This window comes from Arvicanthis niloticus, chromosome 3, assembly GCF_011762505.2.
Source record: "Arvicanthis niloticus isolate mArvNil1 chromosome 3, mArvNil1.pat.X, whole genome shotgun sequence".
NCBI classification, from domain to species: Eukaryota; Metazoa; Chordata; class Mammalia; order Rodentia; family Muridae; genus Arvicanthis; species Arvicanthis niloticus.
Genome location: NC_047660.1, coordinates 59,302,197 through 59,325,376, shown reverse-complemented (window position 1 = coordinate 59,325,376; position 23,180 = coordinate 59,302,197). Strand labels below are relative to the sequence as shown.

Below are 23,180 nucleotides of genomic sequence, written 5' to 3'. Positions count from 1 at the left end.
GCTGCTTAGCTTCGTGGGTTTGTCCACTCTGGATATTCCACAGGGATGAAATGTTGCCATATGCCATCTCTTTTATGACTGGATTCCTTTGCCGCCCTTAGCTTTTAAGTTCAGCACACTGCAGTATGTGCCACCGACTCATTTCTTTCTATGGCTAGATACTATTGTACAGACAGACCTCACTTTGCTTATCCACTTGTGAACTGGGGTGTATGTACATTTTGGCTATGGTGCACAATGCCACTATAAATACATGTATGGAAGTAATTGTTTAGGTATCCATTTTTAATTCTTTGTGTCTATGCTTTATCATCTGGCACACTTATGTTGCAGCTCCCCACCCCAACTTTGTAAGGTTCTTTGGATGGTTCTTGGTAAAGCTGGTACTGAGAAGAGGGAAGCCCATAAGGAGAAGACACATAGATGAGGCTATGATGGGTCATGTGTCCAAAGCTCAGGAAAACATTCAGAGGCTTCCAGAAATACAGCAGACACAGTAGGATATGTGGGGAGATGACAGAGTGCCACAGCAATAGGAAAAAAAATCACCTCAAGGAGGAACCAACAGGGGCACCAAGATGTCTCATCTGCTTGGTGCATAAGCCTTGAAACCCAAGTACAGTGACTAGAACCCAGCTAAAGGTGGGAGAGCACAGACTCTATGGATTTGTCATTTGACCTTCACAGGTGCACCGTGGCATGTGCCACCCCATCTCTCTCCCCACTCTCACACACAATAATAACAATAATACATAAGCTTTCAAGAAGAGGAAACCATACACTGGTTAGTCTTTGTGAATGTAACACAAACTAGAGTCACCAGGAAAGAGAGCCCCTCAGCTAAGGAATTACCTCAGATGAACACATGGGCAAGTCTGTGGGGCGTTTTCTTGACTGCTGATTGATGTGGAAGGACCCAACCCTGTGGGCATGGTACCCCTGGGCAGGTGAGCCTGGGTTGTATAAAAAAAATAGCAAGCTCTTAAACACCATTCCTGCATGGTCTCTGCTTCAGTTCCTGCCTCGGGTTTCTGCTTTGGCTTCCCCTGATGGTCAACTATGACCTATAAGCCAAGGAAACCCTTCTCTCCAGCCAGGTTGCCTTTGGTCAATGTTTTATCAAAGCAACAGAGAAGCAAAATAGGACAAAGAAACCATCAACAACAAATGCTAAAAGGAACTAAGAATCAAATGAGAAAGAGAGCATGCCTCTTGGAATACAGAGAGGTTTCAGTGTAAAGAGAATAGCGTTGAGATCTTTGGGAATGCCTGAGGTCACTGGGACCTGGGGAGTAGTTGGTCCATGATTTTCCTTTTTACTACTTAAATCTGTCTTAGTTTGAAGGACTTCTTATATAACATTTTAATTCTTATACAACATTCAATCATCTACAAATCCATTTTGGAAAAAAAAAAAAAACCCTTTTTTTTTTTTCCGTGTTTAGAGAAAAGAGTAACTCAAAATGATTGTACTTTCAATATGGCAGGTGAGAATTAAGGACAACTTTATGTGTAAAGTCACATGAAACTTGGCTTACATTTCTAAACACAGGTGAGGTACCTGAGTGCTTTGTTTATAAAGCATGCCTTCAGTTTTGTTGTTTTTAAATCAGAATAGGAGATCAGCCAAGAACTGTCTGTGATCACGGAAGCAGGAAACCACCTGGAGTCTTCTTTCTAAGGAACTTCTATGTAGTAGATGGTCAGTGTATTTAACTTGATGGTCAGTGTATTTAACTTGATGGTCAGTGTATTTAACTTGAAACTGGCTCTTGGTGCCTAGTGCAGTTTGAGTTCTTTGTTGTGTCATGCTAAGGTTTGAATCTGTGTGACCCACAAAGCCAGGCAAAGGCAGCCTGAGGAGGAGAAAAAAACTTTTTTTTTTTTTTATTTAGTATTAAGCAGCTGGCTAGGAAGGAGTCTACTCCTGCAGTCTCTAGGCCTGCCTGGTTGTCCCTTGGAAACTCAGGTGGATACATTTTGATTGTCCCAGGAAAGCATCTATGAGAAGTTAGCATGTTAGCTTTGAGTTGCAGTTTACTAGGCTGGTCCACCTGGTTTCCAGTTGTCCCTGCTTCTACTGTTGACTTCAGCCACTAACAAGCTGAGGACTGCTCCTTGACAAACAATGCAGGTGGCAGGCAGAAGTGACTGGCCAGGACTTGAGGATCAGGTAGAACAATAATGGTGTCCAGTGTTGAAGAGTTTACACAGATCAAGCCCCATCCACTTAGCAATTCAGCATCTTAGGTGCAACAAAAGACTATAGAAGACAGGATTCCCAGCATGCCTTTCACCCTTCTGGCTGCCACAGTCCCTTTGCCTATTGTGGCTTCTTATCTTCCTGTGGATTATTCTCATAATTCTGATTTTCAAATCTCGATTAAAAGGGGGCCTCCATGTTTTGTACAGTCAATAGAATGTTAGCATCAAAAGTCTCCCCAGGCTCCACAAAGAACCAACGAAGACTTTTGGTTGGGTGGCGCAATGGTTAATTCTAATTGTTAGTTTGACTAGATTAGGAAGCACTTACTGCTATAATTAAGTATGCCATTGGGTGTGTCCTCAAAGGTGTTTTCAGAGAGGTTTAACTGGGAGAGAAGACCCGTGCTAAATGTGCATGCTGCCACTCTGTGGCATGGCAAGAAACAAAAGCATCAAAGCTACTTGCTGCTTTGAGCAAAAATCTAGGAACCAACAGCTGAAGATACACTTAGGTTTTTGTTTAGTTTTTTTTTCTATTTTTAACATAGAATTTGAAGTCTAGAATTTCTGTCTATCGTCCTCTACAAAATCCCACAGCACAGGCACATCAAGATCACCGACTGGGCTCAGCCCACGAATTCTTACCTGCAGCAGATGACTGCTTTGCATGAGAGCGCCAGGTCCAGGAAACTTCTGCGGACTTCAAAGGAGAGTGCATACTTCAGGGTATGGCCATCAATGATGAGGGCCACATCGTTCTCTTTGCCCAGCAAATTCCCAAGATCTGTGCAGTGCTGAGTGATGGCCGCCCTTGTTGCCTAGAAAATGTGAAGGAGGATGACATTTGTTGGCTTCATACAGAAAAGGTGAACTTAAAGGTTTCTTGAAATGAGAACATGGAACATGGAAATACACCCAGTTCTGTCTCTGGCATGCCCTCTTTGGCTGTTTGATGATAAAACATCCTCAGAGTGAGACTTCTTTGTTATTCACAATGATTCGATCTGGCTGAAGCGTACAGTCTAGTGAAATGAAACTCTTCTCCAATGAAATTGTCAGTCTTGTTACACATACATACATACATACACACTCACACATACACACACATATATGTCCATTATATACATATATATTGTATATGCATATATTATATACATATTTATTACACATATATGTACATCATAGACACATAATATATACACAATGTATATATTATATACACATATGTGTGCACACACACACATATGTATACACTCTTTTAATGCTCTTAGAAAAGGAACCTCCACAAAAGCACATATGTTTTTGGGTGAAAAAAGCACTATTGGGACTTACTTGACAAACACCAACATTTCTCAGTTTGCATAAGATAAAGCATTAAACAGCCCAGTAGGGAACTGATATAAAAATATGTGTCTATATGAAGATAAACTTCCATATCTACTGAGTGTTTCAGATGATATTATTGCTTCTATGCAACATGGAGATAAGAAATGAGCTGGCCATTCTCACATGGAAGAATTAATCCAATTAAACTGCCCATACCAACCAAGCCACTGCCACCAGCCTGAGCTAACACTGTGGGGTGTCTATTCTTACAGGCAAAGCATAAGAGCCATTCCCATAATTAATAAAAGATGTTCTTATGTGGAGGAATGCGTGGGCTCAAATAGAAGAATGCACCTTTTGCCTAATTAAAAATGAAGCTTATATTTATTCAGAAAGCACAAAGTACACTGAAATTATTCTTTCTGGACAGTAGATCTTTTGTCTATGAAGTTACCTTTCATGTAATTTACCTTATGGTAACCTAAATTAGGGTTTGGAAGTGGTGAGTTTAATGGATGGGCATTTTCCTTGCCCTAGTTCCGCTGAAGCTTACTGCACTGACAGGGAGAAACTGCTTCCACTCTCTCTCCACCCAGTTTCCATTCTCAGTGAGATTCATAAGGATATGTGCTCTGGAACCCCACACTATGGCTGTACGTCTTAGTTTTTAATAAAAATCACTATAATTTGGTTTGTTCTAGTTCTAACTCCCTACTTATCATCTCTTCTTTGAAACTGGGCAAAAATATGTAATCTCCTTAGACTACCATTCCATGTACAAAATGGAGCTTAGAACACTTCCCTACATCTTTATTATGAACAAGTGAGCTGACCCGAAGAAGGAACTGAGCACAGGTTTGTCCACAGTTCATACTCAGTGAAGACCTTTGCTTGTACTCCCACTGTTTAGTCATGAGGGGTGGCTTATATTGAGGAAAATGCCCGAGACAGTGAATGGATGCCACCACTGAGCAGGCTTTGCCCGTGTGACGAGAGCTGAATAACATAATAATGTACTGCCAGGCAGATTTCCATTAAAAATAAAAACTTGATGCCTTTCACCCTGAGTGCTACCATTCTGAGTTGCAAATAAGCGCCTTAGAAGCTATCTATGGAAACAACCTGGCCTTTAGTAATTGGGTGAACAGAAAAAAAGCTTTCCCACTTTGCCAAGATAGGGCAGTTCTGCCAGGGGTCTATGCATGCAGGACAGGAAACTCTCCTGAGCCCACAACACCAAAGGCACATGGTCCTGTTGCTACCTCAGACTGCAGTCTACCTCAGTGTCTTCCATCCCAGCCAGTGCCCATGGGCATGCTTTGACACGAAGTGGAAAAGGCTGATGAATAAAGTTCCCTGAGACACAGAGATGATAGCTTTTACAAGATGGAATGCCATAGAGACATCAGGAGGAGTGGGAGAAGGGAGGGCAGCTTCCCTGTTTGGGCTGTTTCTAGACTATGCACAACGGTAGACTATACACTAATAGCCATTTGTTATCACAGGAGGTAGAGGCCCCAGCTTCGGCTGCTGAATGCCTATCAGCATGAAGGGGTCTGAGGCCAGAATTAGGAGGATGTTTTCAGAACTAGAGTGAGCAGTGGGAAGATGGATACAAGGGTGATTATAGAGTGAACATGTCCCCAGAGTTTATGTGGAAACTTCATCTCAGTATGGCAGCATTAAAAGGTGAGACCTAATAAGGGTTATCTGTCCCCTGAATGAATTGACAGAGTATTGCAAGGGTGGATTTTTTTTTTTTAAGCAGCTGTCTCCTTCACTCCAGCTCTTCTAATAGGGAAGATTGTGCAGGCTACTTTTGCAACTTGATACATTTGGATACAGGGAATCTCACTTGAAAAAAACTGGCCCCCACCAGATTGGCCTGTGATTAAGCCTGTGGAGTATTTCCTTCATTGATGATTATGGGAGGGCACAGCTTACTGTGGGCTGTACCACCCCTGGGCTGGTAGTCTGGGTGCTGTAAGAAAAAAGGCTAAACAAGCCATGAAAGCACTCCACATGTCTTCTGCTTCATTTCCTGCCTCCAGCTTCCTCCTTTGAGTCCCTGCCGTGATGTCCCCAGTGATGGAGGGTGACCAAAGAGCTGTAAGCTGAAGGAACCCCTTTCCTCCTTAAGTTGCATTTGGTCATGGTATCTTATCACAGCAACAGAAACACTAAGACAAAGACCTTTTTCCTCCTCCTCACCATGTGCAGCATACAGTAAAATGAGAGCCATTTGCAAGCCAATATCTCCATCTTGATCTTGATTTCCAAGCCCTCAGCCTTGAGGAAAATGCCTGTTGTTCTAGCCTCAGAGCTCATGGTGGTTTTGCACTAACAGGAGGAACAGACTAAGCCACAAGGTAGCTGCTGTGGTGGTGAGTAACTTGAGTATCCATAGTCACTTGGATGGAACAACCAATGCACCACAAGTGACTGGAGGAGAGATACTGGTGCCATGTTTAAGGTTTGGAAGAGTCCTTGTGGGGGAGCATGAAGATCTCAACTACACATGCCTGCACAGTGCATGGGAGAAAGCCACATATGTAGCAGGCTACAGAGCATGGGAGAAAGCTAGTATTGGTCTGTTCTGTGATGTAAATGCAACATACCTTAATCTAGAAGTCTATAATGAACATATATTTATTGGCTACTGGTGATAGAAGCTCACAATTACCTATCATTAGGCACCACCTTCCAACAATATTACTGACTTTCCAACACATGAACTTGAAGAGGCACATTCACACAGCACCAGCCTCTGACACAGAGTGGGAACCCAGGACGATGCTCCTACAGCAGGCTACATATAAAAGTGAATGGCAGCATCCTATGGATGTCTTAAACATCAAACTGCACCTACACTGTGGATGCCCTCTCGGCTTGTGAAAAGAGAGCCAAACATTACTAAGATGCTTCTCATTTTAAATTCTACTGACTATGAATTTTCTCATATAGATTACAGTACATACATGGATTTCTCCCAAGCAAAGAAATCAGTCATGTTAGTTCCATAAAACAGTTATGGGAGATAATCCTATTTTATTCAACTAATCAATACCTACTTATCAGAATAACTACCATTCTCTACAGGTAATAAAAAACAATACAACCCAGACATACACACTTTACGTAATTTACTCTTGTGAATCTTAAAGTACAACCAAGATGATACAATCCTTAAAAAAAAAATAAGTGTACAAAAGTGAAGGTTAGATAAGGCAACCTATTACATCCTTTGAGCACTGTGTGTGCTGCCGCCATTACGTCCTGCCTCACTGCCTTGCTCTGCTTCATGTCTGTGGTTGGCTGGAATCATAGTAACTTGCAAGCTTGATGAAGTCATCAACTCCACTTGTCACCCTTTACCCACACTAAGTAGGCACATAATTATTGTTCTCCACTCAAATGAATTGCTGTAGTTATGTAATGGTTCCAAACATTCCCTTTTAATATTGATGGGAAACCAGATGCAGGTCTTGGGGGCCAGGCATCTCCTTCACGTTGATACAGTCTAGCCAGTTTTCCAGGTACACATACTGTATTTTCCTTAAAAATGATTGGTCCTTCAATTCTTCCTTCTTCCCTCCTGGCCTTCTTACCTGCAGTAGCTTCAGCTCACTTCCATAGTGGTCTCTTCCCACTCGAGCCACTCACAACACTGCCTTTGCCTTAGAGATTTGAAACTTCTCACACGTCTGCAGCTCTATCCTTCCAGCTCCACTCTTGACTTTATTGTGTATATACCTTGGTTTTAACTCACATGCTCTCCGTGTCTACTCAGCAATAATCGTTGATCAAACCCAGACTAGCTGAGTTCACCGCACATGTATAGAAGAATATAGGTCCCTTTGGTGCCATTCTCAGACGAGTCAATGGAAGGCATTGCCATTGCACACCGTTCCTTATTCTCAAGTGGCCTATGATCCCAAAGTCTATTTGTAAGGTAGTTATTGAGCACTTAGAATCCTTTTCCCAAAGGGATGATGCTATGTGTTGTGGTTGGATCCCACGGTCTTTAATGCCTACTTAGCCTGGTTGCTAAAATTTATACTGTACTCCTTTTATTTTAATAAAAAAAAACCAATTACTAAATGGTACAATGAACTTGTCTGTTATGAGGGCCATAGGGAGTTGAAGCAGGGGAGTTCCTTCGAGGAAGGATAAGACGCATTCCAGTATTCTTAATTGGCATTTGCCTTCTAGGTGTTAATATTGAACTTCATGTTTTTCAGCTTCTCGTTTATGTTTTACAATCTCATTTTTCTTGGGATTAAAAGTACATGTGACCACATGTCAAAAACGGGTGACTGCACTTGTTGATTGTCCCGTTCTCCTGCTTTTTAAGTGACTCTGATGCTGTCACAAGGCCATTGCTTGCGGCTGCCTTTCCAGTGTTTATATAAAACTCTATAAAACCACACTCCACCAGCCATCTCAAGGGATGGCTCTGCAGTTGCTCATTTGTAGACACTCCCCCACCCCATAGTAATCCGATGGTCCTTGGAGCTCCAGTAAGGAGCAGACTTGGTTAACTCATGAACAGATAGGGTGGGCTCCTATCTCCAGGCCTTACTCACAACACATCTAATAAACAAAACAGGAGAGTGGAATGCTGTCTGACCCTGGCTATACTCTTTCCAATCTGCAGCAACCTGGGGTCTTTCCTCAAAAATCAATCTAGTTCAGCAACACTGCAATAGTTGGAGGCAAGAGCCCTTCCCCTCCTCGAGCTTAGCAGACCCATAAAGGATTTCTTGGAAGCCATGGGAGCAGCAGCTGCCTCAGTCATGACTTTGATGTTCTGTAAATTCCAAGGGTATCTGAGCTGACTATGCTGAAAGGCAGGCAGGTTCAAGTTTCAGCAGCAGCAGATCAACCAAACCATACTTAGTCTTTTAAGTGGGGAGTAGACTGACTGCGAACTGACCAGGCCAATGAGTATCTAAGGATGACACCCGTCCTGGAGTCCACAGGCCCAGTTGTGTGTGGTTTCTGTTTTTAACCATCCTGCCCCAGTCTGCCTGTGCCTGTGTGTGCGTTCTAGCCTTCCTCATCATTTCATTTCCCATTCTCCAGATCCTTCTGATTGCCCAGCTTTCCCAACCGGGTAGGTGATGTCATTGTTTCCTACCATTCTTTCTCTGTTCTGTTTCTTCATTTTCATTTCTAAGAGAATCCTACCTTCTTCCCCACAGCACTGGTGAGCTTGATGCTTTTGCATTTAGGGAACCTGATGGATGCAATGCAAGTTTGGAAAACTTAATGGCAGCCCTTACACACCAAAGCCATTGTAGACTGTCACAGACTGCCAAAGTTGTTCCCAGAGTATGTCAAAACAGACTTTCTCTTTCAAGTTCTTTCAGTATTTTGCCATAGTAACAGAAAGTCTACTGAGACCCAAAGCAAGAACATCTCAAACACTACAGAAGCTGTGAGACTTCTCCAAAGTGGATGTGCCGCTTTGGGTCCCCAGCCATCATGATTGAGACTCCTGCTGATTCTTTATCTTTACCAAAACACCAAAAACACGAATGCAGCAATCAATCTTTGTTGTCTCACTGCTATGCAGTGTCACAATTAGTGGCTGGTTTCCCCTTGCATTTCCAAGATAATAAATGATGAATATTTATTAGGGTTTTACATTTTAATTGAAAACAAAACAGTATATGTTTATTGTATGCACGTTTTGTGATATATAATGTAATAGAAGTCTTAAGCTAGCAGTAATTATTCCTGGATTTCATTTAACACTCACTGAAGTAAATAGATTTCTTTTTCTTGAGATTTCAAAAGTGTAACTAAGGAAGAATCATAAATTAGCCCACTGAGGACATTTTTGTGTATAGTATTCGCTGTACACACAGGACTGTCTTAAGCTCACTGCATAGTTAATAGGAAACCCTATTTTTAAATTTCCCCTCCCCTCCTCCTTCTCATCTCAAATCTCTCCAAAAAAATTTCTCATTTTCCTAAAAAGGCCCTCCAGACAACACTCTAGAGGAGAGATTTGGGAAGTAGTAAATGAAAGAAAATTGTCATGATTGCTCATAAATTAGCTAAAAAGAGAAGCTGGCTACTTACTGACTTGTGCTTTGGAGCCTTCAGACTTTGACAACCACCAACCACTCTGTTCATTGATAGAAAATGTGACCAGCATTTGACACAGCTCAAATCACTGAGTTTAAAAGACAATCCCTAAAAAATATGTACTTCATTTCCCAAAGGATATTAATAGCAAGCTTAATATACTTCATTTCTTTTCTTCCCCAAACTAGATTGTTCATTTTAGACCTGTGAATCCTCTTGCAGCAGAAGCAACATATTCTTGAATAGCTGTACATAATAAAATCTCAGAAATAACTTACATGATTTAAGAAGCATTTCAATTTGAATTTGGATTGTGGATCCTTTAAGCAATTCTTTAAAATGTGAAATTCTTTTTAGGGAAACATTTCCTACAGGCCAATCATTTTAAGGAGTGACCCTCCTGCAAGGAAATGTGACAGCAGCACATGAGAGCTGTCACTCAACTAGGGTGAAATGACCCCCATTTGAGTGATGCTTGACCCACAGTTGGCACACAGTGACACATCTGCCATATTTAGTATCTTCACACTTGGCAAGAATGACTTTACTAAGAACTTCTGCATAACCACCAAGGTCTTTAAATTTTAGGGTTAAGACTTGTGCCTGTAACACATCCATTACAGTCATGTAATGGTTTTGCATTTGCATTTGCAGGTAATGACATTGCACTGACTGATTCTCTTGATTCCCAGAGGAAGTTAAAGCCCTCAAATCAAGCACGAGGGTCAAATTTATAAAAGAAACTGCATGGACGCTGCTTTCTGGGCAACTACAGTTTGTAGAGTGTTTTCAAAAAAAACTGCACAACTAAGCAGGTCAGGTATATTTCAGCCAAGAGAGCACTACAAGTCTGCATTGCTGTCTGCATGTAGTGCAAGAGAACACATGTTAATGTCTTCCAAGACAGATGAACTGCACATCCAAAGAAGCACACTGTGTTTCAATGGCTGACAGCCTTACCTGCTTCATGATAAAGCCAGTTTCCCAAATCACTTGTGCTAGCTTTCTGATGCTGTGCATAAGTAGCTAAGCTTCCTCAGTTCCTTCCCCTTGAGGACTAAAACTTTTAACTTCATCATGTCAGGAGAGGCGCTCTCTAGATCCCGAAGGCAGCGAGTGGCATGAGCTACTATAAGTTTATAAAGAAAACCAAACAAGTAGGCAAATGCATAGAAAAGATTTTCTCATTTCTTCTGGAGTACCCTGCACTCAAGGCAGACTAAGGACAAAGTCCCACATTTGTGGCCTGCAGGTTGCCCTGGTGATACAGAGACAATCACTAATGGAAGCAGGTGGCTACTGAGTGGACCTTTGGGCAACTCCCACCCCATTTGTCTTTCTACATAGGCAGCAGAGTGGAGTCAGTGGGGGTGGATATTGGTGCTTAAAGAGAACAGGAAAACACAACTAGAAGTTGTGTTTTGCCAATAGGGTCCGATGATACATGTAAAATTCTAGGACCTATAAAGTCCCAGAGACAGACAATAACAAACAAATGAACAAAGAAGTCAAATCCCTGCGTGTTTGTCATATATACACAGGGAAGCCACAGACCTGAAAGGCAGGTGAACTTCAGGCTAGAGGAACAAGATGCTATAGTGTAGGGAGCCTCATAGATATGGGAAAGCTTTGGATTTATCCAGAGCCTTAAAGAAACCTGTAGAGGCTCTCATAGATGAAAGTACAATATTCACATAGCATCTGCATCTACAGTGTGAAGGCTGTAGAAAGGATTAGATGGATCCATGCAGAGGCTCCCGGGGATGCGTGTTCAGCTCTGTGAGAAGACACAAAGCCAAGAGTGTGCTTAAAAGCTGGGTGTGCTTTTGTGTGAGTCCCATCACTCACAGGCACAATCCCAGGTGTGTACTGAGGCCAGCACCAGTTGCATAGTGAGTCCTTGCCCAGTCTCAAAATGATGGGAGAGAGGGGTGAGGGAAGGAGGGAGGGAGGGGAAGAGAGGAGAGGAATTGAGGGCACCAGAATGAGTGTGAGAGAGAAACATGCTTAGGGAAAAGAAGAAACAGTACTTGGTAAAGCATCAGAGAATGGCAAGGAGGAGGGGATTGGCAGGAACCCACACAGATAAAACCCTTCTGCTACTGGGAAGAGAGCAGGAGATGCTGAAAGGGATGTAGGACATTCGTGACTGGGGATCAAGGCTGGTGCTGCTTGAGAGTTGACTGATGTCACCTATGTTTGCAGCCAGGTTACACTGGGAAGGCCCATGAGCAGATCATGCAGTCAGAAAGCCTCTTCAGACCATGACCCCTAGAGGCCCTCTAAGGATGCTGCATAGCCAGGAAAAAGTCTGTCCAACAAGGACACCCTTCTGAATGTCAATAAATTCCAATTGAACTTCTAGCAGCTGTCACTGTGTGGATCACATAACCTTTCAATTGGCACTTGATGAGGAGAAGAAAAAGCAACCACTTGAGTTATTTCTTACCATGTTCCCTGCTAAAAAAAAAAAAAAAAAAAAGCAAATCACCTAGCCCAGAGCAGGTGCTGAAAACCATGTCAGCTACCCCTCCTTTAGGGAATATTTGCTGCTGCCTGAACTCTGACCCTACCCAAGCAGCTGCTCCAGCTGCTGTGGGTCCTGAGAGCGCTCTCTCTCTCTCTCTCTCTCTCTCTCTCTCTCTCTCTCTCTCTCTCTTCATTCCCTTCATTCTTCACTGCACCGCTTTTATTTGTTTCTACACTGTGACAATGGCCTTTTACCAAAAATTGGAAGAGCATTTGGAACATGGGCCCAGGATTGGGCGTTTATAATCAGGATGTAGTCGTGAAGGGTAACCATGATGACACACTAGTGGAACAGCAAGGGCTCTGCTCTCTAAGTGAGTGAGCACACAGGCATCACAGAATTGACCCGGAACAATGCATAGGCAGTGAGTGCTGGAGGAAATACACATGCATCTTAGAAAGCTGAAGTGGGGAATAAGACAAACAGAGGCCTTGCTGCAGACGGTTGAAACTGGGGCAGGGCCCAAGTGCAAAGGTCATGCCATAGAGCACGAAGGTCCTGGACCATTGATTTGAGTGCTCAGGAAAGAAACCCATTAGGCTGAGCCGATGATAACTATTCCTCTGTTAGAGGGGAAAAATGTGTTTTATCCAAGATTTAAAAGACAGGAGACTTCTCACAAAAACTGATAACCAGATTCTCTTGAAACATTATCCTACCTGGAAGCCCTCTATCCCAGTTCCTGCAGGTCAGAGTCTGCTTATCTCTGAGGAGTATTCTTATGTGGTGGTGGCCCTTTGGCTCAAAGTCCCCATCCTTTCTATTGCAGGTTATAGAGGCTCATTGGTGATGAATGCACTGGTTTGCTCCTTTCTGGGCCCCTCTCCATTCAAGAGGGCCTGAGACCAGCACAGTGGCTGCACACTGCTGGCACGGAGGAGGCATGGGTCCACATGGGTTGGGGGACTGCTTCTCTGCCTGCAGGGTGCTGTCACACTTGCTCACTTTAGGAACACTGTGTCCTTCCATTTCTGACTGGACAAAAATTGTCCACAGACTCTGAGTGTCACAGGGACTTCAAACATCTCTTGAGGAATCTATGGGTTGATGGAACACACACACACACACACACACACAGAGAGAGAGAGAGAGAGAGAGAGAGAGAGAGAGAGAGAGAGAGAGAGAACTCTGATGCTTTATTCTACCCAAATGGGTGAAGGCTCAGACTTCAAATTTATACTAGTAATTTTTTCCAAAGAAATAGTTTTCTGAAGCCTACTAAATTGTCCTCTATAGAATTTACCTTATAGATGCACAGAAACACCCCTGAACACAAACATATATAAGCATGCACACACATTCATGCAAGGACACACACACACACATAAATACATACAGATATACACACATCCACAGACACATGCATATACACAAACACATACATGCCAGTATACATACACATGAATACAGACATATATGCACATAAACAAATACGTAGAAACCCAATGACACATACATGTGTGTACACACAAATTCTCTCTCTCTCTCTCTCTCTCTCTCTCTCTCTCTCTCTCTCTCTCTCACACACACACACACACACACACACACACACACACAGACATGACATTTCAAGTAGCCAGAATTTCTACAGAAAAAAAGTCAGTTTTACTATTTTTAATTTTAAATATAATAGTAAACTAAGTGGAGCCAGCAACTTCTAAGGTGGCTGAAAACTTCCTCCTTCCTGTTTGTATTTCTAGGCTCCCAAGAATTAATGCCAAATGCATGAGAAAAGAAATGAAAAATCATTATTCTAGAGAGGAAATACATACTTTCACACTAATATATAGAAGTGCAGGCAGGCTGTATAAAAGGCAGAGACACAGCTCTGTGAGTGAAACTCTCTGTATACTGACATGAGTGTCTGGGAAAATGGGGTCACTTATCAGCTTCCAGATTGTCACATAGGTACATAAAAATATGTGCATACTTAATGTAAATGCATTTTAAATGAACAAGTCATATCTGAAACTTTTCACAGACTTTAAACTAGACAGTTCACTATTTACTAGGTTGTTTTATGGAAGTGATAGACAGGTCCCGGGAATGCAGACACTGACACCTCACCTCCCAGATTCCAGGGGCTCACTTTATACCAGGAACCTAGAACAAAGGTGAAATACCGTTCACTGTCCAGCCCTTGGCTAGCATCTGTGAGGTCTTGGGTCCATCATCGGCACCACAAAGAAATAAAGACAAAAAGGACAAGAAATCCCTTCTGTGTTTTGTTTTGTTTTTAATAATGAGAGAAATTAAAGAGAAGTGAGGGTCCAGGAGCCTGAGGGGACTCCTGGGATGACAATTCTGAATCTTATTAGAAAACTATCTGGGTCAGGGTCAAGGTTTGTTAAGTGAGACAATGCCTGATAACCTTCACGGAGAGAGATGGAGAAGGCCAGAGCACAGAGAGGTGAGGGGGATTGAGAAGGGCTGGAGCATCTCAAAGAGGCACGTTGTACTTCTTACTGTTTCCTTCCTGTGAATAACTAAAGGACACAAAAGTCTTCAGGCAGTATTCCTGAATTATTCCTAAATTTAATACTCTCCAAGCCTCGTAAGAGCTCATCTTCCTGTATCTCTCTTTCTATGAAGGCTATCAGGCCATACACTATTGGCTCCATGCCACACTCCATGTAGAGGAAGGCCACACAGAAAGGAATGTGTGGGAAACGATGGCTTGCTTAAAACCAGCCCCTAGCTCACAACTAGAGATGAGAAGAGCACTAGCCTTGTGCCCCAGACTCGCGTTCAATGAGCTCTAACTTCAGCCCAGAGCTGACCTTTTCTTTAAATAGATTTTCCCGGAGAGGAGGAAGAAAACATTAATTCATCCAAGACTCCTGAACAACCTACTGTTCACGTTACTTGAAATAAAGTCTGCTTTAAATCAGAATTCTTGAGACACAGAAATAAATATACCAAGAGGTTTCTAATTTGGGGCTTTTACCAATAGATTATTTTCATTCACAACAGTGGGCAAACTCGATACCGTCTTCCAGAAAGGCTGGCTGTGGAGTTCCTGGCGGAACAGATCAGAGGGGTCCACCTCTGACTTCAGCTTGTCTCAAGATTGGCACTTTCCATTGAAAGAGCTAGACACATGTGCAAAAGGAAGATACTTTTCAGGCAGTTCCAAAGCCCATGTTGATTTAGCCACATTTGGGCAAGAGGGAAGACTGTTCTCAGAACATGTTTCCAGAGAGTGAGAGCATGGTGGCACAACGTCTCCAGTACTTGGGTTGCCCACACAGCAAACTCACAGTACACAGCCTATCCAGTCTGCTGACCTCGGTCATTAACATTGATGACCTCAAGGCCAGTGGGTTAACAATGTCCTGTACATAGGGCTTTTGGGCCTCTTACACTTCACTGTTTTAAATCACTGTAAGACAGTTGGAGAAAGAGGGTATAAACCTAATAAAAGTCCTGTTTTGTCTTGGAGAAGAACCATGGCACTTGGCATAGTCCACAGCAAATAAGCCAGCACATCAGGCAAGAAATAAGGGTGTGGCCGAGACAGTAACATGCATGAGCTCATCTGTGCAGCACCTGCCTTCCCTGGCACCTCCTGAACAGAACAGCACTACAGGCTAAGTGTGACCTGCTGGTCCTCAATCAGCCACAAAGCCAGACACAATCAGAGACAAAGAAAAGGATAGGTCAGGCCACATTCTCTCAGGATTCTGAACATTTCAACACATGTCCACAGAAGCTGCCATCTGTAATCTGCATTTGCTCCCCCTCTCGTCCTAGCTAGAGGAGATTAATGGCACCCGGCAGCTCAGATGAGGTGGGAACTCTTTATCTACCAGCATTCATGTCATGGCTCTACTGATGAGCAAACCACAGACGCACAGCTTGAAACACCAAGTAAGACCACAGATGTGTGTGCACACACACATACATGCACATGTATATGAAACCCAGCAGAACTGTGGCCTTCTGCTACCAATCCAAGCATTTGAGACCTTGTACATCTATGACACACACAACCAAGGAAATCAACAGCAGTTCGGAGAGTCAGCTGACATGGAGACTACGGGGAGCCACTCAACTAGAACTTCATCTTGAATGCTTCAGCCTCGTACTAGAGCCTAGTGGGCCAGTACAGCTCTCTTCCTTTTAAATTGTCTGTTCATCCATTGCATCCTATGCACCATTACCAAAAGACTGTGACACAAGTGTGTGCTTATATACATATGAAATGCTTAACAGTGGCAAGCTAGCAAATCACTTTCCTCTTGATGGCCCTTTATTCTGTGTTTTATCAAGTGAAATAAAACAAAAAGAGTTTATGTCGTGTTTACTTTCTCAATTTTTTAAAGATATATTTTTTATATACTGTCAACCTTGTAAGGCAAATGACCATAGAATCTCTAATTGCATGGAGTCTTTCTCCTTGAAAACCAAAGGCTAGAAGGCATAGATGAAAGTCCCAAGTAGCCACGAATCTAGTCTATGGGAGCTTTCTGGCTGTCACCACAAGCCATTCATGAGCCCCAACCCCAAGGATTCCCTGCTTCATAATGAGTCCTAAATAACTGGCTGAAGGACGGATGCTTTAATATTCTTTATGTGTGAGTTCTCAGGGTAAGACAACCACAGCTGAGTTCAGAGTTCAAGGGGTTCGAGGTCTCAGGCTGTGACTCAGTCACTGGACCTCACGCACTTACCTAATGGCAGCAGCTTTCTGCAGGAAGGGAACAGAAAGACCTACCCAAGTGCCAGTGGTGTGTCACCAGCAAGAGAGCACTGGAGGCAAATAGGAGGTGGGCGGAATGACTCCAGTGTTCCTGACAGACAGTGGCCAGTCAGCACAGCAACATGACTAATCAAAGCGGTTGGCAGAGTGTGCAGGGCTGCTGCAGCCTCTCCTCTGGAAGGTGGCTGGCTTCCCAGCACAAACATGGAACAGGATCTGATTCCTTGCTCAGCATCGCCCAGAAATGAGAAAGTTTGCAGAGGGGCTGGAGGAAGAGTCCAGTTGACCATAAAGCCCACAGGCAGAGCCATACCAGCCACCTTCTCTCCTTTCTCTCTTCTCTCTCCCCCCTCTCTCTCCCTCCCTCCCTCCCTTCCTTCCTTCCTCCCTCCCACCTTTCTCCTTTCTCTCTCACACAGCTCCTACTAATGAGGAAATAATCTCCTTTTTAAAAAGCGATACTCATTAATTTTGCTTTTCTCCAGCTAGTCCTGCACTGAAACTGATACACAGCCATTCTGCCTCTTTATTCTTCCACACATTGGCCCAAGACCAGATTGTTCTCTGGGGCCAGGATCACATTCCAACACTGCCACTCAGTGGGGACCTATCTTTGTCAGTTACAAAGGCAAGGCAGCCAGCCCAAGGTCTTCCTCTACTCTCCCTTCATTTAGAAGGTACACACACACACACACACACACACACACACACACACACACACACACGGAACAAGCTACAGAGGTTTGGGTTTTTTTCTTTTAATATCAAAGGTCACCATTTTCACACTTCTTGAGCAAATAAAGTCTTGAAGGCATTTTTAGGGAGTTACTTGCTGTTTTCATTGGTGTCTCAGGGAGGTACACAGAGAAGAAATAAATGCGTCCTCTGACCGGGTGGAAACAAACCAGTCCACATGTTCACACAGGCTCCCCCAGCAGCAAGCCTCTGTTCCCATACCTCACACCAATGGATGCACAGAGCGGCCCCTGCTGGCTGACTTTATTTTATCTTTTAGCAAGGACTGAAGGGAGAAGGCCCTGGCTCTGCAGGGATAGAGCCTGCAGGATACACAGTCCAAGCTGTCACCTGCAATATGTGTCTGCCAATCTCTGGAAGAGTTATAAGCATAAAAAGGTTAGAGACTGGGGGAGGGGGCAAGCAAAGATTTAATTCTGATCTTGTTATGAGAAAAACTCTCTTGAAATTCACCCTAAATTTATTTCTAGTGCAGGATTGCAGGATAACAAATGACACTCACGTTCATAAAACAGTGTCTGAAGTTCTGGGCAAGAAAGGTAATGAACCATACCAGGCTGTAGGTTACTCTAAGTCTTCAGCACTCTCAAGACTAAATTCTCAGACACAAATTCTTTTTCTTTTCCTTTTTCTTCTTTTTCTTTTTCCTTTTTCCTTTTTTTCTTTTTCTTGTTCCTGCCTCCACATATAGCTCCCCAGCTATCAATAGCTCTTCTCTCCAGACAAGCAGTCTTGAATTCCCAGATTTCTTGGAGAGTAGTCACTTCAATACTGTTTCCTTCCTTCAGAGGGATGTTCTGAGGTGTCTGTTTACTTGTTTTTCTGTAGTGGACATTGTTGAGGCAGAGAGTAGGAGGCCCTTGGATTGCTTCATCCGGAATCACAAGCGTCTCTTTCACCTTTCTTCCCTAAACAAGCCAATGCCCACACTAGGCTTCTCTAAATTCAAATGCCAGGAACTGACAGGTATGCTTCACCAATGTGCATGAAACTATGAAAGCAGAAGGCGCCTTCGTGCCAAGCACAGAGTGGGTTGGTCAGCTTTCAATGCGACTGGGATGAAGAGACCACAGGAGGAATGATGGAGGCCCAGAGTTCTGCCCCTGCCTCCCCTCCTCCTTCTCTTCACGCTGACCTCTGACCTCCCATGTTGTTGCTGAGGCAGACCACACTCTCCATGGCCTTCACTCCCTCTCGCCTTGTGCCACCAGTGCCTTTTTTTTTTTTTTTTTAAAACCAGGGCTGCCATAACCAAATGCCACAAACTAAGTGGCTTGAAGCAAGAGAAAGTTATTCTCTCACAGATCTAATGTCTGATTCACGGTATCCACGGGGCTGTGATTCCTCTAAGGCAGTGGTTCTCAACCTTCCAAATGCTGCAACCCTTTAAAACAGTCCTCATGTTGTGATAACCCAGCCATAAAATTATTTTTGTTGCTACTTCATAACTGTGATTTTGCTGCTTTTATAAATTGCAATATAACTATCTGTTTTCCAGTGGTCTTATGGGATTCCTGTTACGGGGTCTTTTGACCCCACCACCACCACCAAGGGGCCATGGCCCACCAATTGAGAACCACTGCATCTGGAGCCTCATTCCCACTTCACATGATTCATCATTGGCACATGTGCAGTTTCAGCCAACTTCAATCCCTGCCTGTCATCATGTGGCGACCATGGCAATCTCCCTCTGTGTCTCTTCTTCCTGTGATAAAGGCACCAGCCATTTAATTAAGCCTCAATCCAGGCCAGAGCCTGCAACAACTCCATTTACAAAGCCCTGTCTTCCATGGAACACAAACACTTCATCCCACAAAAGCTACACAGTTGGCATGGCCATGTACAAGAGGCTCTGGCATAAAGCTGCTTGCTTTCCTGCCCCTCGTTAATGCTTCCTATCTTATTTTTAAAAATGTGTTTTGTAACCAAGTTTATCTTGCTTTGGTTTCCTTGTTTGATCTCACAGTTTTCACAGCTATTGAAAACCGTCCTAATCCCTGAACCCCTATAATTTCTACATTTGTGAATCTACAATCTGTTTCGATTCACATTCTTTGTATATAGACCATTAGACTAAAAGGCTCTTAACACCAGTGATTCCATCCTAATGTCAGTCAACTGTGATCATCTTGGCCCTGTCCCCTCCTGAACTCCCTTAACAGTGACCACCTTGGTTTCAGAGCATCCGGCATTTCTGTCACAGGCTAACTACAAGAAACATTAGGAATATTCACTGCAGACCAGCACACATGTGCCTTATGATTAGAATTCTGTGGTTAACCCAATCCCTATGATCTAAGAATTAAGAATGTCAGAAAAATAAACTAAAAAATAAATACTACTAACTCTGGCAAGTCCTCAGGTCATCAACTCTAGAAACCATTTTGGTTAGTTTTTGTCTACTTGATACACACTAGAGTCACCTAGGAAAGTGGGAATCTCAATTAAAGAATTGCCACTATCATACTGGCCCATGGACATGTCTTTGGGGCTCTTCTTGTTTAATGATTAATGGGGAAAGACCATCCCACTGTAGATGGTACCCCTTGGACAGGCGGTCCTGGGTTGTATAAGAAAGCAAGCCAAGAAAGCCATGGAAAGCAAGTCAGTAAGTAACATTCTCCCATGGCCTCTGTTTCAATTGCTACCTCCAGGATCCTGCCTGGATGGAGTGCATGCTTTGGTAAGAATGAACTGTCACCTATATGACATATAAACCCTTTCCTCATACAAGTTGGTTTTGGTCAGTGCTTTATCACAACAACAGAAACCAAACTAGAACAGAGATTATGGCTGCTCTGAGGAAGAGCTAGCAGCAAGAAAGTGAACTTGCTTATGGGCCTTTAAGTCTATCCCCGGCCTTCTTCAAAGCACTGCTGAACTCCTGCCCCACTGACAACATTCCATTACAAAATCTCAAACCCCTCTTTCTAGAAGCTGTTGTCCATCTCCAGCCTCAACTCATCCTCTGAGATTACAGCCACAGTTTCCTCTTGCCATCTGTATCAAGATGCTCCAGCAGTACTTGGCACTCATTCAGTCCAGAGCAAAGGCTGATGGGGAACGCTGGAAGCTGAAGCAGCAGCAGCAGCAGCAGATTTGACATCTTGGATCTGCAATCAGTATTTTGGCTCCCAGTAGGGTTTTGGCTTTAGTGAAGTTGTCAGTGCTCCCAATGGCACCCTCCCCTTGCTGCCAGCTAACACCTAGGGACATCTTTTTTTCTCCTCAGCCAGTTCTGTCAACTCTATTCCTGAAATTCTCACCCACGGCGAGGCATGGGAATCCATTTAGCATCAGCCTTCACTACTATTCACCCTGGAAGCCCAACCTTCCTCACAGAACACAAATATTTAATAGAATCCATTAATCACCAAATAATCCACATATGATTGAAGACTGCGTTCTTGCAACCAAAACTACTTGTGTATCCATCCGTTATATTTCCTGCTGTATCCCGTGGAAGCCCTGAGATGCCACGAATGAATGAACACTATCTTAAACTTCTTGAATTCCTTCATTCTTGAATTCTTGAATGAGTTCATAAAATGTCATTAAAATCGGGCTTTCTCTAATGCTACCATTTGCCTGTTAACCCTCTATGATCCTGCCCCCCTCACCACCATCTCTCATTCTTCCATTTATAACAGATCATCGTAAGTGTTGAGCAAGTCCATCACTGTTGGTCTTCCCTGTGAAGTCCACACTATCAACTACCACCCTGACTCCCATCTCCTCTACAAATATGGAACATGTTTTTTGTACAGTGACAGAAGAGACTGGAGATGACTGGCTTCAAGTAGCAGAATAACCAAGCACATGAGGACATCCGCCTGGATCCCTGGTAGAGAGACCTGAAGCTGCCTGCTTTTCTCCTGTTGTCTTTAATCTAAGTAGACTTCATGAGAGCACCATGATCTATGCTCCAGCAGCTGATCTTTACAGTCACACACTTTCCTAGAGCCATCTTCTCCCACCTTCTGTCTGTTGGAAACTCGACCCTCATTCAAAAGAAGCTGAATACCTTCCATTACCATTTAAGTCCCTCACACATTGAGCCAAGGTTTTCCTGACCAGCTCCTTACATTACAGTCAATCTGAACAGATGGTAAGATTTGAGGAAGCTTCCAAAGGTGAGCAAAAAGTTCGCCTTTTAAGCCTTAAAAACAAACAAGCCAACCAAACAACAAACAAGGGAATTGTTGCAAGTCTAGACCATTAATGTCTGTCTTAGTTACTTTTCTATTGATACCAAGACCAAGGCAATCTAGAAATGAGTTTATTGAGATTATAGTTTCAGAGGTGGTAGAGTCCATGGACCCACGGCAGGGAACATGGTGGCAGGAAGACAGGCATGGTACTGGAGTAGTAGCTGAGAAAAAGGGAGGCATGGGGGGGGAAGGGGGGAGATGGAGACTAGGAACTAGGAATGGCATGAAGCTCTTGAAACCTCAAAGCACACCCATAGTGACACACCTCCTCCAACAAAGTCAACTACTAATTAATCCACTAGGAACCAAGCATGCAAATATATAAGCCTATGGGGACCCTTCTCATTCAAACAGCCTCACTGACCATAATAAGTTTCTATGACAATGAAGATGTTATTTGCACCATCCCCGAGAACTTCTGCCATGTATGTAGTGCAACTAAGAAATGAAAAAATAAATTTAATTTTAATTAGCCTTTACAGTCCCTCTTAGCTGGGGGGAGACTACACTGGCAGTAAAGTTCAACCACAGTGGAAGAGTGCAGTGGGGATGCAGCCAGAGAAGCGAGGCAGAAGGCCTGGCCATGATCTGAGCACGCTCTCCTCTCTGGTCAAAAGGAGAAAGAAACCACTGCATCCTATTATCAGGGTTCTAACAAAAGGAGTGTGGGGGCAGTCTAAATCCTTTCAGAAGAACAAGCGTGCAGAATACAGGTTACTTTTTTTGGTCTGGCAATCTTAACTTATCAAACTGAAAGTTTCCTGTTAAATAACTTGACCATGCAGAGATTTCTGATCTGTTATTAATATGATTATATTTTCACCAAGAAAGAGCTATAGACTTTCTAGGAAAGTCACTTCATATACTGTCAATATGTTCCTATTGATTTCACAAAACTCAATTTTTTAAAATAACTTATATGTAAAACTTATTTTACAACACCATAGGTTTCCAGTGATGCTGGGTACCATGACTCCAGCCATCACACACAAGACAGCAAGGACTTTATCATCCTTGTATGTACTTACAGACATAAAACCCACAATGAATGCACACACACACACACAGACATACACAAATAGCCCTCTGTGTTCCAAGGTTAAACTAACTTTGAATTGAAAATATTAGAAAAGAAATTTCACATGCGATGTACATACAGAGACCCTTTTCTGACCATTCTCCCTGAACAAAATAGTAAACGATTTGCACAGTATTTCCAATACATGAGGTAGAGTGAGAACTCTGGAGATGATTTAAAGCTTACAGAGGGTGTGCCTGTCTGTTCCATACAACAGACACGTGGCAAGAAAACAGTGTCACCAAGCTCCCAAAGTATTAACATGTGAAACCTCAC

At 43.2% G+C, this 23,180-nt stretch overlaps 1 protein-coding gene across 3 annotated transcripts in view; it reads right to left on the bottom strand.

The window, feature by feature from the left end:
• Positions 1-23,180, bottom strand: part of Atp8a2 (ATPase phospholipid transporting 8A2) — a 480,046-nt gene that overhangs the window by 255,620 nt on the left and 201,246 nt on the right. For all 3 annotated transcript variants that reach the window (XM_076930916.1, XM_034499073.2, XM_076930917.1), the window contains exon 25: positions 2,851-3,023. In XM_076930916.1, coding sequence (XP_076787031.1) covers positions 2,851-3,023 — 173 coding nt within the window. The remainder of the gene's footprint in view (positions 1-2,850; positions 3,024-23,180) is intronic.